The sequence below is a fragment of the Schistocerca americana genome, chromosome 7 (genome assembly GCF_021461395.2).
Source record: "Schistocerca americana isolate TAMUIC-IGC-003095 chromosome 7, iqSchAmer2.1, whole genome shotgun sequence".
Lineage (NCBI taxonomy): Eukaryota > Metazoa > Arthropoda > Insecta > Orthoptera > Acrididae > Schistocerca > Schistocerca americana.
Window position 1 is genome coordinate 444,363,201 of NC_060125.1, and position 15,946 is coordinate 444,379,146.

The 15,946-nt window shown below is 36.9% G+C and overlaps 1 protein-coding gene across 1 annotated transcript in view; it reads right to left on the bottom strand.

The window, feature by feature from the left end:
• The window catches only part of LOC124621957 (putative neutral sphingomyelinase), a 101,389-nt gene that overhangs the window by 35,361 nt on the left and 50,082 nt on the right, over nt 1-15,946 (bottom strand). Inside the window, exons 4-5 of the mRNA XM_047147484.1 lie at nt 3,880-4,092; nt 1,049-1,177 (exon numbers count right to left, since the gene is read on the bottom strand). Of these exons, the coding sequence (XP_047003440.1) occupies nt 1,049-1,177; nt 3,880-4,092 (342 nt within the window). The remainder of the gene's footprint in view (nt 1-1,048; nt 1,178-3,879; nt 4,093-15,946) is intronic.

Here is a 15,946-nt window from a genome sequence, read left to right on the forward strand (position 1 = left end):
GGTGGGGGTGGAAACGGCCCATCCTTCCCTAAGTTGTGGGACCTTGAGGCGTAGTTCTCAGCATCATCGAGACATGCAAACCCTTTCACCCAACAATGATATGGTCTATGACAAGATGGAGTCCTTGGGAGGATGACAGAGAAGCGGAATTTATGAAACACTATTGGTCTACCATTTTAAGATTCTACATCATTAAATGTAAGCATCATATCAGAAATTCTGTACATTTCATTCAATGGCTGCAAGAACTAAATCTTTGTTATTAGAACCTTATGGTGAAATCTGATGTGGTCGCTCTCTTCACCAGGATGCTGATTTCTGATAACTTCAAACTGATCAGGGAGGACTTTAGTGCCACAATAGCCAATAAATGCATCAATTATGGTGAAATTATTCATGGAGGATTTCAAAGATGTTCTTTTGAGAGCAGTTACTATCTTCATATATAGTTAAAGGCTACCCGGCCATTCACCATCTGTGTGAATGCCCGAACTTTTATGGGAATCGTCACCTTAGTGTGCGCAAGTGAGTGGATGGGCAAATATCCATTAGGTACATTATGTATGTAGATTGTGGGCAGTTGGGAATGTGGGTCTCACGAGAAGCGTGCAAGGGATAAGTCCCTGCAGTCGCACTATTCATCTGTGACCTCGGTGGCTCAGATGGATAGAGCATCTGCCACATAAGCAGGAGATCCCGGGTTCAAGTTCTGGTCGGGGCACACATTTTCAGCTGTCCCCATCGAGGTATATCAACAACACCTGTCAGCAGCTGAGGATTTCAATTAATTATTATTTAACTTGTCACACATATGTACCACCATAAAGGTATTGTACATTAGGTCTAACCAAATGAGGTACTATGTTTATTAAGTCACTGGTCTCAGATTTAGGAGGGCAGGGGGGAGGGGCAGGGGGGGGGGGGGGTGTAGGTTCATGCTGTTTCCGGTTGTCCTGATTTAGGTTTAACCTTGGTTTTCCAAATTCAATTGGGGCAAATGCGAGGAAAGATACAGAAAACTGGAAACAACACATATCAAGATACAAACCTTCACTCTTGATGACGTCCGAAACATTATGTAATCTATTCTTTTACCCTCAGGTTGCTCCCTTGCTACTTTTTTACCAGTATAGCTGTTGGCTGCTGTTTCATTTGTACCAAAATTTTTGTGGGTCTCCTGTACAGACAGAAAGAAAACTGTGACAGTAGAAAATCTTGCACTGTGCAAAAACATTACATGTAAAAACAAAATTCTTGTACATTAAAACAAATCAGATGAATTTAGTTCATTAGCTAATCTATTAGAGATTCTTTAACATTATTATTTATACCTTTAATATCTCATGAGCTGACGACTGCTCTGAACACTACTGTGCTTTACTAGACATGACCCCTTGCAAGTGGTATGCCCTTGCCTTCCTCCAACCTTTGAAGTTGCCTATCCAGCCACAAGAGTGTTAAATTACCTCCATCATATCTATGCTACTTTGTAGCTTGGAATTACGCTCTATTTTTACGGGCTGCAAGGTCTCTAGCTTTGAATTCTCAGGACTTATCTTTTCAGGGAGGTATGAAACAGCGAGTTCATAGCTCACCTGTTACATCTAAAATGGATCTTATTGCTAATATTGCTGCAGTAGCACTTTAATTCATACCAAAGACTAAATGTGAAATGGTATCCAATAATGGCACAGTGCCTGCTAGAATCCTACAATATTAGTGCAGAATTTAACAATTTCAACACTCATTTAAAAATATGGCAATTTCTCTGGGTTCAGGGAAAACTGACAGTCAGCAAACGATGCTATTTACATAAAAAGAACTCTTCTAAAAACAAATATATAACAACTGTATTGCTAACACCACTAAATCACAGGATAACATCTTAAGGACTGTCCCTCTTCAATTATCTTCATACTTATAGAATTTTAAGTTCTGTATCTTAACGACCACAAAGTATTTGAAATCTCTCATGTAGTTTTGTTTTCAATAGCTAATGCATAGCGAAAAAGTCTATTAAGTTCCATATTTATTAACAAACAAAGGTGTTAAATGATAAATACTGAATCATAATTCTTAAAATAAAATCGACATCTTTTTATTATTATCTGGATGGAAATGTCAGTCTTCAAGACAAATTAGCATTTGGTGCCAAAATGTGAAATGACAAATAAAAATAAAATATTTTTCATTTTTAGAGATTGAATTGTATAGGTGTATCCACACAAAGACTTTTTACTGTTCAACTTTCCACATGCACTTAAATTTCCAACAGTGCAACTATTTGTGCATGTGTAATTTCCTCAAAACGGAGGCCATGCGTAACAGCTCATTGCTTCCCGGCATCAGTGGATACCTCTCTTGTTCAGCAGGTGACAGGCAGTTGAGGCCTTTATGTGCTTCATCTTGTAAGGTGTTGAGGTTATGCTTTGAGGTAATTATGTGCAATAATGTCTGTTGACCCCAATGGAAGCATGCTGAAGTTATGCAGATGATTATAGGCATAGAGAAGTCATACGGATTGCCACTTCTAAAGATTACTTGAATAAAAAATTGGGGTGTGACGTCCCAAACATCAAGTATTACATAAAAAGTCTCTGTTTACATCTCTCTAAAAAATGAGCATTTTTCCATGCGGGGAAACAGAGAAAAAGCAAGTTATAAATTTATGAAAACAGCATATGAAATCTGTGGACAAATATTAATGTTATCGCAACTTAGTAGCACAACAACTGAGGAGAAGAAAAGAAAATATGAGCCAGCTGAAGCTCCTCAACAAATTAGCAGAAATTGAAATGAAGGACAGTGATGAAGTAAACAATAAGAAATTGAAAAACACAATCTTCATTCTTGTATATTCTGGGGTCTATGACATTACCAAACTTGTTGAGTACAAGGATACTAATCTACATACAATCACTTTTGACTGAAGTTGTTTAAACAACATTTTATACAATAAAATACAAACAATGTGTTGAAAGCCAATTAACCTTCACAGAATGACTAAAAGTATTTCTTAGTTTCAGGAGTAATCACTGAAATGCTTTGATTTGAGATGAAAATAGCTCAAACTGGTATCCGGTTGCCAGTGCGTTAAAAGTTATTGCCTTATCATTGCAATTCCCTAAGCACAAAATCTTAAATCTCACTGTGACTTTCTTCTGAAATCTGCATACAAAATGTCACTGTCACATTGTATTCCATGTACCTCTGCTATTTAGATACTGTTTTACCGAAGCCGTCCCATGTTCTCTTTTTCTTTCAACTTTTGCCACCACAAATGAAACACAAATTGCTTAACAAAGAAATGGATGCATAGCAGATTGATTGAACAATAAGGCAACACATGGACCCAAGAACACACATGCTTATGTGCATTCTTCCTACTAATTTTTGTGCATGTACTTTTATTCATGTGTGTCAGCAATTGCACGCGATGAAAGAGGCATCATGTGGGTATTTCTTACAACCAACTTTCTTTTCATTTAACAATAACACATTTCACATGTCTGCATTAAATTTTAATTTATTTTCGTACGACTAGTAATTGAAAAGATATTACTTGTATTAAAAATTATATTTTAATATTAGTCAGTAATAATATGGGAGTTAAACACAAATGCAACTTGCAAGATCTTAACTAGCAAACATACAATTAATAGATTTTTACATTATGCACTCAGTTACCAAAGATTATGTTAATAATATTTCTTTTTTAAGAATTGAGTCAAATTGCTTTAGAAAATTTATTTCTGAGGGTGAGCTTCAGTGCCTATTAGTACGAAGAAAACAGATGAGGGACAGTCCATAAGTTCCCCTTTTCAGACATTTTCATATGAAATTATAGAAGTATTCACCAAACTCTCATAAGATACTTACCATTGGATGAGCCACACAGCAACTGTCTTCTAATTCTGCATATAAGCAAATAATTCTTTGGGCAAGGTCACCAGGCAGTGCATTAAGGTCACCACCCAAGATAGCCACATCGGAGCCTGCTGCTGTTAGCCGTACAAACTGTGCTGCATCCAGTGCTTGAAGTACACGGTGTGCCAAGTACTCATCATTTGATGGATTGTACTCCGCATGCAGCTAGAAAAAAATAAAGTTCGTTATTTCTCAAGAGCTTATACTTACAAATTAGTAGTTTTGTGCTTCTATTGCATGGTTTATCATGTGACAGACAGTACTTGGGAATCTGTAATTGATTAGAGAGAAGATATTATGAACCATTGGCTTTCAAGACACCATTTACAAATACTGAACTGACAACCAGAAAACATCAGTTGTAAAAACATATAAAATTTCTAATTAATTTGTTTTACATTATTGCTTCCTCAAAGCAAAAACAATGAGGTCAGAATTTAAAGTCACTTTTATATCCTCTTCACACAATACGATGCATAAAGATGCAACCAGTCTGGAGTCAAATCCCACAGTTGGGATGTGATACAATCCATATTCTGTCAGAGCCATGTTAATATTACAATCCAAGTATCTTTGAATTTATTTCTATCTTTCTAATAAAATGATACTGATAACAGCATTTATGAAGCACTCAATTTGTTTCCTGAAAAGGTCTCGGAATTAGATCTGGGTGGCAGTGTAGAAATTACTGTAACATTTCAATGAGTGTCATATGCAACATCCCCCCCCCTGCAGCAATGATCCATGATCCATGGACTTTGCCAAGTTGGGGATTGGCTTGAGTGCCTCAGTGATACATATACTGTTGGTGAAAACACAATGGAGTGGTATCTGTGAAGAGGCCAAACATGTTCAAAGCAAGACGAAACTACAACCAAATTTTTCCTGAGGCTCTTCTATATTGTTAAATAGTGATGGCATCCTCTTGGATAAACTATTCTGAGAGTAAACTTGTACCACATTTGGATCTGTGGACGCAGATTACTCAGGAGGACGTTGTAAAAAAAAAAAAAAAACACTTGCATTTTATGGGTTGGACTACGGAGTGTTAGACGTCTTGCTTGGATAGGGAGGGAGGTTACAGAATTTAAAAAGTGAAATTGAAATGGGTAGGTTGAAGTGTACACAGTGGGAATTAGTGAAGGGCAGTGGCAGGAAAAACGGGACTTCTGGTCAAATGAGTATAGGGGTTATAAATATGAAATGAAATAGGCGTAATCCAGGAGTAGGTCTAATAATTAATAAGAAAATAGGAATGCAAATAAAATATGGTGAACAGCATTATCATAGACAAGACAGACACAAAGCCAACATAATCCACTACAGAAGTACAAGTTTATATGTCAACTAGCTCCATGCATTATGAGGAGAATGAAAGAATGTATACTAAGACAAGAGAAATAATTCAAACAGTCAAGGGAGATGAAAATTTAATTGTGACTGGATACTGGAATTCGATATCAAGAACAGGTAGTGAAGGAAAAATAGCAGGAGAATACGAATTGGGAGAAAGCAATGAAAGAGGAATCTGCCTGGTAGATCGTTGCATAGAGCATAATTTAATCATTTCTGATGCACAGTTTAAGAATCACATAAGAAGGTTGTATTGTGGAAGAGACCTGGAGACACTGAAGGTTTCATGATTATATAATGGCACAGCCAAGATTTCAAAACCAGATTTTAAAGCATAAGGGTAGTTTCACACTTGTCTGGCTGTCATGTTAATGGCACCAGATGCATCGCTGCTGGGTAGACACTATTCACATCAACACAGGTGCCATGTAAACAGTGCAGAAGTTTGTGCTGACGGTACCAGACAGTCCATAGCGAAATCAATACGTCCGACATTCCTAAAGTTTGACTTAGAACTAAACATATGGTTCACAATAAATTACCAGGATGGGGTGATCTTTATAATAGCCCGAAGAACAGAAGAAATAGGAGGTGAGGTTTCACCCTATCAACATGAGAAGATACAACACTGGGGATCTTTATACTTTCTTAGAATTAGAGAGATGACAGTTATAAATTTTTCTGTTATTTAAGGCTGAGTATGTAAACTTTTGATGATCTGCATGTAAGAATAAAGGTTACATTCCAAAGCTGTAACTTATTGTTCAAAGAATGTATAAAACTATACAAATGTTGGCAGTGACAATAAAGGAAAATGAATCATTTTGAATTTTATTGTAGTTTCTATTCCTGTTTCCAAGGACTTTCACATAGTATACAGTATTATTTGGAAGTTATTTAAGACCCAAAGACATATATGTTAAAGTATAATATTGCAATAGACAAACATGGCACCAGATGCATCGCTGCTGAGTAGACACCATTCACATCAACACAGGTGCCATGTAAACGGTGGGGTAGGGACCTGTTATGGTGTTGTAATAGGAGGAGAGGTGTACTCCTACATGGCACGTCCCATGTGGCGGATGGGGTGGGGGGTCCTCACCAGCTTGCTGGCAGACTTGAGCGCAATAAAATAGCTCCCACGGACCAAACACACATCCCATCAATCTCATTTTTTACCATCCATAATTCACCCATCACCTTTCCAGATCACATCTGGAATTGTAAACCCTGACCTTGGTCAGACACTTGATCATTGATCAGACAATCAAACAAATATGAGGAGTCTTCTATTGAAAGAATCCACCGGTTTGGACAGTCACGACTAGATTATCCATGCGAAGACACCATTCGCATACGGTGGGGTGACACACAAGGGACAAAGGTGAGTCGGAGCGCCTAGTGATGCACTGAATGAACAAACAAACATGCAACATATTCCACATAAGAAGGGGCTAAATTTAACAAACCACAAAGATTTTCGTATTTTGCCACAGTAAATATTAATTCTTTAAGGAAAGTTGGTAAATTGAAACATTTAATAAATGTCTTAGATCAACAGAACATAGTTATCACAACGCTTCAAGAGTTATGCAATATTGACTAGGACCCGATCGAATCAGGAGGATATCGACTTTATACGGGACAACCAGGAGAAAGGGCAATAGAAAGTGTTCCCCAATTTGGCGTAGGTTTCTTAGTACATAATAGAATATTAGATTCCATTGAGGATTTTTCATCCAATCCCTCAAGAATGGCATTGTTAACAATTAAGGTGGAAAACAAGAGATGCACACTGATAAATATTCATGCTCCAACTAACGTTAAAAATAGAACTGACATGGATGGAACGGAAAAATTCTGGGATGAACTTTATCAACTAGTAAGGACCATACCGGATACTAACATTAAAATTCTGCTTGGAGACTGTAATGTGAAGATTGTACAAGAGAAGAAATTTCGAGGTGCCGTGGGGCGATGGCCAGCGCATAAACTTACAAACAAGAACATGGAACGGTTAATTGAATTTTGTACTACAAACGGATTGGTTTTGAAGACAACAAGGTTTAAGAGACGACCACGTAAGTTAATGACATGGAAATGCCCTAACGTCAAGCTAGGAAAGTTCCAGATAGATCATGTGGCCATGGATCAGAAATTCCATAAGGAAATATGTAATGTTAAAGTGCTGCGTGGCGTTGATGTTGATTCGGACCACTACATGACGAAAATTAAAATCAAATGAACACCTAATAGAAAACCTCAAAAGTTAGATATTATTAATAATCAGATATATTATGAGAGATCAAGAATACCTTTAAGTGACAATCTAGGAGCCACTGTCAATCGATTAAAAGTCTTGGCTGAAGAAGTACCTCCTGCACGGAAACGCAAGATACATGCTTGGGGGAATGAGGAATGTAATGTAGCGTTTCAACAAAGAAATTAGAAGGGACAAAAGGCAATTTCATAAGAATTCGCTAAAATCTATCGAGGATGCTTTCAATTGCCACAAGACAAGAGATTACTATCAGACATTCAAACAGTACCAGTCGAAATACATTCCACCTACTCTTGTGATGAAGGATACAAACAGAAAGATAGCACACAACAATTATGACACTTCAATGATATTGGATAAATATTTAAAACAGTTACTAAATAGTGTGGAACCTTGTGAAGTACCGGGTGAGTTGTGGCGCCCTGGAAATATTCTAAGTTCAGAGTTGGCATGGCCGCACGGGCCACTCGGCAAGCCGGGGCTAGTCAGTGACCGCGTGGTGCCGTACCTTAGCCGGAGCAAGAGGGGTAGCCCCAACGAGTAGTCCAGGCCGACCACGTGGCTGAGAATTCCAGGGAATTCCATGTTAACGCTGTGTCGTGGAATGGGCTTTGTGTCGATGAAGGAGATTTGTATGCCGCGGAGTCCCAAAGATGGCGGACTTTGTGAAATCATAATGGCAGACATTACATAGGTCATGTAGAAATTAATAATAGCCAGAGGAATCATGATACCTTAAAAATAAACATGTACATTAGCAGTATTTGCATGACGATTCTGATGGTGTAATCAGATTTTCAATATCTTTGTTAGTTCAAAGTTTAGTATCTGACAGTAAATTATACAAGTAACACTCAGCAACAAATTTCCAAAATCTAAACGGTTCATCCGATTTTGTTGATCAACGTGTCTTTAGAAAGCTATTAGTGTAAACCTAAATTGGTATGAATTACAGGTGTGTAACTTGGATAGTATGTGAGTTATTGGAGATCAAAGTGGCCGATTACTATTAATCGCATCAGGCCATAAGTACTCCACAGTGACATGAAAAATGGTAGCAGCATGCTTATAAATATATTTATTCATCTATGTCTTTGCTTATATCCGATATATACTATTCATGAAGAAATTGGTCAAATATTTACTGTGTTTTGAAAGCACAGAGACCTTAGGCTACTGACTTACTTCTGTTCTATTCCTGTGATATATGTTTATTTAATTTGTTTATGTATTTAATAATGTGTGTTAGAGTATGTTTATGGTGCAGCCGTAGGAATATTTATTTAATTTCAAGTTATTTAAATGTAAACCCATTATTTCAAAATGTGTTTCACTATGTTTGTGAGTGTGCGTTGGCTTGAAGACATGGTGGGAGCGCTCTAGCCAATCACAGCACTCGTGAATGGGGAGACTGAATGAAGTGGGAGAACAGTATGGGAGAGGACGCGGGAGAGTCCTGGACAGTAAGGCGCGATGGACGCACGGTTGCAGGAAAGACTTGGAGAGTGGAGCAGTTTGCGTGTGGTCATGGGAGATAGAAATATTTCATAGTGCCGACCTGTGCACTTGTGAGATTTCCGTGGCTTCTGCAGTGAAGACGTTGTATGTGTTTAGAAGAGAATATCTCGCGAGCTATGTTGTTGTTCATAACTAATTACGTGACGTAGGAATCTATTCTTTCCCTGTTATTCAACTTATATTTTATTTAATTGCTGGACCATCGACACCAATAAGTGTTTTACAGTAATAAAAGGAATTCTTAAAGGTACTTCTGCTACCGTACTCATCATTTAGAGTCATTAAAATAGTACCTGCAGAATTTATTTAATTACAATTTTTCATTTATAAATGTCTATATTACGTTCAAAATTCACAATTGCCAAGTGATAGGAACCTTTGACCATTTGATTCATGTGTATATTCATATTGCATACTGTAGACTCACCAGTATTTGGCTTGTAATGTGGCCACTACGTATCCCAGCCCCAAGACAACAAAACCAGCCAAAACTTTTAATATTTCAACTTTGAGCCAGTGGGTACATAGTTGAGGGCCACCACCACATCATTTCATTCTTATTTGAAAGCCCGCAACCTGAACATCATTTGGAATTTGACCCCTACCCAAGAAACAAAATGCTTTTAGAAAGAGTTGTACCATTGTATCCAGATGAAGTACAAGCAGTGATTAACTCACTTCAGAGTTATAAAGCAGCAGGTGATAACCAACTGGTGGCAGAACTTTGGAAATTTGCAAATGTACAAACTATTTGGAACTTACACAAACACCTTACTGACATTTGGAATACTGAGATGTTACCAGAGGAATGGAATGTTGCAATAATCCATCCACTACACAAAAAGGGAGATAGATCGGATCCAAATAATTATAGGGGTATATCCCTGCTGGATATTACTTACAAAATTGTTTCCAAGGTTCTGTATTTCAGAATTCATGAGCAGCTTGATGGTGAACTAGGCGAATATCCAGGAGGCTTCGTGCAGGACAAAGCTGTCCTGATCAAATAATTAGTCTCAAATGTATAATGAAACATCAAAAGGTCAGGAACAAGAAGCTAGTGATAATCTTTGTCGATTTTAAAAAAGCCTACGATAGTATCCATTATGAATCTCTAGTGTCAATTCTTAAAGAATTTGGTTTACATCAGAAACTTGTCAACCTTGTTGCAGTCATCCTTCGAAATACCAAAGCTAGAGTAAGGTTCAGAATTGAATTCTCTGAATGTTTTGAGATTCATACTGGCCTTCGACAAGGCGATGGATTGTCTCCATTATGGTTCAATTGTGTCCAGGAGAAAATCATGCGTGAATGGAACAAGATATGCACACCATCTGTTACGATTGGAAGAAATATTCGACTTAATTGCCTTGCATTTGCAGATGATTTGGCCCTGTTAGCAAACAATACTGATGAAGCAAAGATTTTGATAGAATAACTAGAACAATTAGCGGCAAAAGTTGGACTGCACATTTCGTCTGAGAAAACAGAAATAATGCCCAGCTTCCCAGTTGACACATCCCATATCATACTCCATAATGATCAAAAAATTAAAGTAGTAAAAAAGCTTAAATATTTTTGTGAGATTATTACCTAGAATGCTGATGAAAGAGCATTAATACAGAATAGAACATTAAAGCTACAGTGAGCACAGAGAACCACATTGCCAACCTAGAAAAAACGATCTCTCTCAATAAATGCTAAATTTTGCCATTACTCCTCTGTTGTTAAACCAGAAGCAACATATGCAAATGAAACACTATTCAAACTAAATACTCAAGCAACAACTGACAAACGGCAGAAAGTTGATAGAAGAATACTCCAAACAATTATCAGCAAAAAACATCAAGTTAATGGGCAGTGGAGACTTTTTCCCAATTCAGTATTATATTAAGAAAGTGAATCCAGTATTGATACAATGCAGAAAAAAAGGATTGCATTTTTTGGCCACATATCTCATCTACCAAATACTAGAATCCTGAAGCAACTTTTTGACTACTTCTGGAACAGTAAAACCAAAAACATCTGGTTTAAAGAAGTACAAAGTGATCTGGATGAATCAAACAACACCACACACCAAATTCAACACAGAGAAGAGAAACTACCTCTGAAGAACAAATACACACGGCTGACGGTCAAACCATCAGAACGGAAGAAGTATGTCATATCTGCAGAAGAACGAGCAACCAGAAATTTTGGAAAACAAAGAACTTGCTAAGATCTAAGCTTAATCACTGCAGACTATGTTGTATTATGTTTGATTTTAGTGCTCCAATGTGGGCATAAACTATGTAAATAAATAAATAGACAAAAATCTTAATGAATATTAATTTTATGAAAAAAATTAAATATTTAAAGTAGTAATTGAATTAATTAAGTGATGAGGGATATTCCATGTAAAGTAGGCCACACTTTTGATTTTTAAAAGTTTAAAATTTGGTTCTTTTTATATGTTGTTTGAAAATGCTGGACTTTTTACTGTGTGTCAACAATGGTTTGTGGCCCATTATTGCTTTTCTTCCATTATTTGTAGCCATTTTTATAAGACTTTATGTTTTTTGTGTGATGAGAGAGTGAATTGTCGGAGATTTTGGACCTTCATTTCAACTAACTGGCAGGCAAGAATTAGTATATAATTATTTATATTACAGTTACATACCTTAATGTATTGCATAAAGAGTGTAAACTGAAGTAGGTAAATTATAGGTCAGGGTAAATAATATAATACAACAGCATCAACTTTCATGTAACATGAGTCACTTTCATGTAATTAAGTTTTTATACCAAGAGAGATATTACAGATAACCTTACCTTGTTCAGTAACTTACTTCTTTGTGCGAATATGTAACTGACATCACTACCAAAAATTTCTCAACTTCAGCCAAAATTGTAAAAACAAAATTAAATGTTTAGTGTGAGTCACATAATCTGAGTCACAGTTATATATACATATTTTTTTTTTAAGGTTGAAGAAGAGAATGCCCTTAACAGCAGCACAAAAAAAAAGAAAGTTAAAGAGTGAAGGAAAATATGAAGAATTTAAGAATTATCTGGAAGAAGCTAGAAAAAGCCTGCAGAAGCAGAAACAAAAGTTCCTACAATTGAGTCTACATATGCATCAACTGTTATTGGAAGAAAGAAGAGCTAAAATTAGGGAGAGAACTTGAAAACATAGGCAATGTAAGGTGGAAGATCAGCAACAAAGTAAAGCTGGCTTGTCACCATACAAGTCACACAGGGCACTGGGTAAACCCATGGCTCGAGCCAACTGTTCCTTGCCGTCTTACCATGACGTAAACTCGCAGTTGTTTGTAAGTTATTCAGGGACTTGTGTGGAAACTCATTATGTGGAAAATTTGAAAAACCCAATCATGGCAGCAGTCCAAAAGTCGCCAATCCAGGCAGGAGGGATACAATAGTAATTACAGAAAATAATGAGAGAAAGACAGTTCATATTCGTCACTTAGTCATGTCCATTATGGAAACATAAGAGGCATTCAAACACTGACACCCCGAAGTTCAGACTGGGAAACCTATCTAAGTTTGCAGAAGTATGGCCACGACACATTCAATTAAGCAGCAAACTACCTCATAACATGTTTGTGTAAATAATATGACAATTTCATAAATGCTATTAGCCGTCTTCATAAGAAATGTGATAATATTCCAGCTTACTGCCACACATTTGTATCAACCCTCATATGCCAGCCACGCAGTGAGTTCTGTTTGCGCAATGCGTATAGCACATGTCTAAGTGATAGAAGTTTTAAAAAAGCCTATAAAATTGACAAGCTGGAAATTGTGAATTTATCATGGTATGTTTGGAAGATGGAAGAAAACTGCTCTAAAATTATTGAAGTCCAAGAACAAGGCTCTACAGCTGATATAGTGAACTTCCTCAGTTTTTTCTTCACTGTAATACAAAGAGAGCTCATTGTGCATCTTATTATCAGCAAAAGGAAATGGTTCTGAGCCAACATTCTAAGGAGTTTGCATTGCTGCATATTGATTTTTCTGAGAAAGACACCTGCGTTTTATCAAGATGAGGTGCAAAGTGCACACTGGACACAATCACAAGTTAGTATTGTCACTGTAGCATTCACTTTCTCACCACCCAAATGTTTTGTTTCAGACAACTTAGCCCATTCCTAGGATACTGTGACTCTGTACATTAGCAAGGTGCTGTCAATTGTACCTGAAAATGTGAAGATAATTTTAATCTGATCAGATGGACCTGCTTCACAATTTAAAAACAAGTATATTACTGCTACTGTACCTCAATTTCATTCATTCCACAATGTGGAAATCTATTGGAACTTGTAGATGATGCACAAACTTCAGCTCAGGCAGTGCAAGTGCCACAAATATGCAGGTTTTTCACATGCCTACTGATGTAATTCAAGGAATCAATGTGAAACTTAACCTGGCTCAAATATTTTCTTCAGCATCAGTACCAAACATAAAAAGCACTCACTGCTTTCACTACAAGAAAGCAGCACTACAAACATATCTGCTGTCTCCAAAGAATTTCCCTGCTTCAGATCATCGTACTGAAGAAACTAAAGAAATTGTGAAAACTGGACACTGGTAAGAAGTAGAATATGACAGTAAATTCAATGCTGGATAAGTAAGCACAATTTTTGTAAATTCTTACTCAATCAGTGCGATGGTGTGTACTGGTCACTATTGGAAATGGCCTGGAAAATGTGATGAAATTCTGTACACACAGTACAAAATTATAAAGAAAATTAATCCGCTTGATGTCATCAACACAAGAGGATATTTTCAGTTCTCTGACTTTTAATTGAATTTACAGTTTGTTTTTCCAGATGTCATGTTCTAGTAATTTTTCAAGATGTTTAAAAAGTGAAATGTTAATGTTAAGTTTATCTTATTTGGTACATAACATAATATCTTCATTTCTCTGTTTGCAGGAAACAGCTTTTACAACAATAAGTAGCACGTAACAGGAGTCACGTAACATTGAGTCGCGCTTTTTTTCAATATATTACAATATTTTACATGGTATAAATATTTTCAGAAATCTCTAACAGTGTCATTTAAATGCCAACCTAACATGCATTTTCTGTGATAAAAACCAGATCCATACTCCTAACAGTTTGAGGAGCACTTTTGACCTAAAATGTACATTAGGAATAGGGTGTCCCAAATTTCTAACATGGCTCACAATATAAATTGCATTCTTGTTCTTTAATTTTAATGCTCTTCCCTGCTTAAATATCAATTCAAGATCTTTGCCTGGATGACAAAATATATAATGATGATTTACAAATGAAAATATGGTTTTATAGATTGATAAAAGTCAACATAATACAACACTGATTTCAAAGTGTAACTTGAGTCACCATGGAACATCCCATGAGATTTCAGATTGGTTTGAGACAGCAGGGGATGTGTAAAATATCTCTGCGCAGTCTTGACAGTGGGACTGTAGGATTTGCTAGGAAATGCAGCCACAGTTGCATTTACTAAATTCTTTGAGTTTTTTTTTAATTTCAGAAATGAACAGTAACACTCTCAGCTGGAATTTCACTACCTCAATGTCATCAAAACTGTCTACAGATGGAAACGTCCCATTGAAAAATGACATAGGCCAGTCTGGGTTTGCTTCCAGACACCAGTAGGTTCAAGTTCACCTGAGTCTGGTTTGCTTCCTTTTGCTTTAAATAATGTTAGTTTCTAATATGTTTCAATGTCCATTATAACAAAAACAAATAACAAAACGTATAATTTCACATGAGAGAACACAAAAGCATTGGAGACTACAATAAAAATGCTAAATACTGCCAGATGTGAACACCAACAATTCCCTGGAGCCCTTATTTCACTGATCATCTTGGTCTGCCATCACCAGCAGTCGGCTGTGACCTTAGGGGTGCCAGCTTCCCACAGCAGCAGGTTGGCAGTCCTTTGCCATTTACCTGGCGCTGGGAAAGTATGAAACATCTTGTACAATAGTGTAGTGGCATCATTTCCATGGCAACTGTACAAGTGTGAAATGACACTTAAGACATTTCCAGGGGCAGAGGTGGACTCTGACCACAATTTACTGGTTATGAAATGCAGATTAAAAATCAAGAAATTGCAAAGAGTATGGAAACAAATGAGATGGGACCTCAATAAGAATGGGGCGGGGGGCAGACATCACTGAGAGTTTCAGACGAAGCATTAGGTGACAATGGTCTGAAACAGGGAAAGATTAGATTAGTACTTGTTCCGTAGATCATGAATACGACACTTCGTAATGATGTGGAACATGTCAGGTTAATAAAAGGTGTCTATACAAGATATTACATTACACAAAATATTACATGACACTTAACTTTTTTGTGGGGAGGGGGAAACTACCCACTTACTATATCCAAAAATTCGTCTACTGAGTAGGAGTTGCCATTCAGAAATTCTTTTAATTTCCTTTTAAATGCTATATGGCTATCTGTCGGACTTTGATGCTATTAGGTAAGTGACCAAAGACTTTTGTGGCAGCATAATTTACCCCCTTCTGAGCCAAAGTTAGATTTAACCTTGAGTAGTGAAGTTCATCCTTTCTCCTAGTGATGCAGCCATGTACACTGCTATTACTTTTGAATTCGTTCAGATTGTTAATAGCAAATTTCATTTTGTGAGGCTACAGTGAAGATCCTTAGCTCTTCAAATAAGTGTCTGCAGGATGATCTTGCTTGAGCTCCAGCAGTTATTCTGATTACAAGCTTTTGTGCAATGAACACTCTTTTACTCAATGATGAGTTACCCCAGAATATGATGCCATATGAAAGCAGAGAATGAAAATAGGTGTGGTAAGCTAATTTACTGAGATGTATACGTACATACAGCAAAACATGA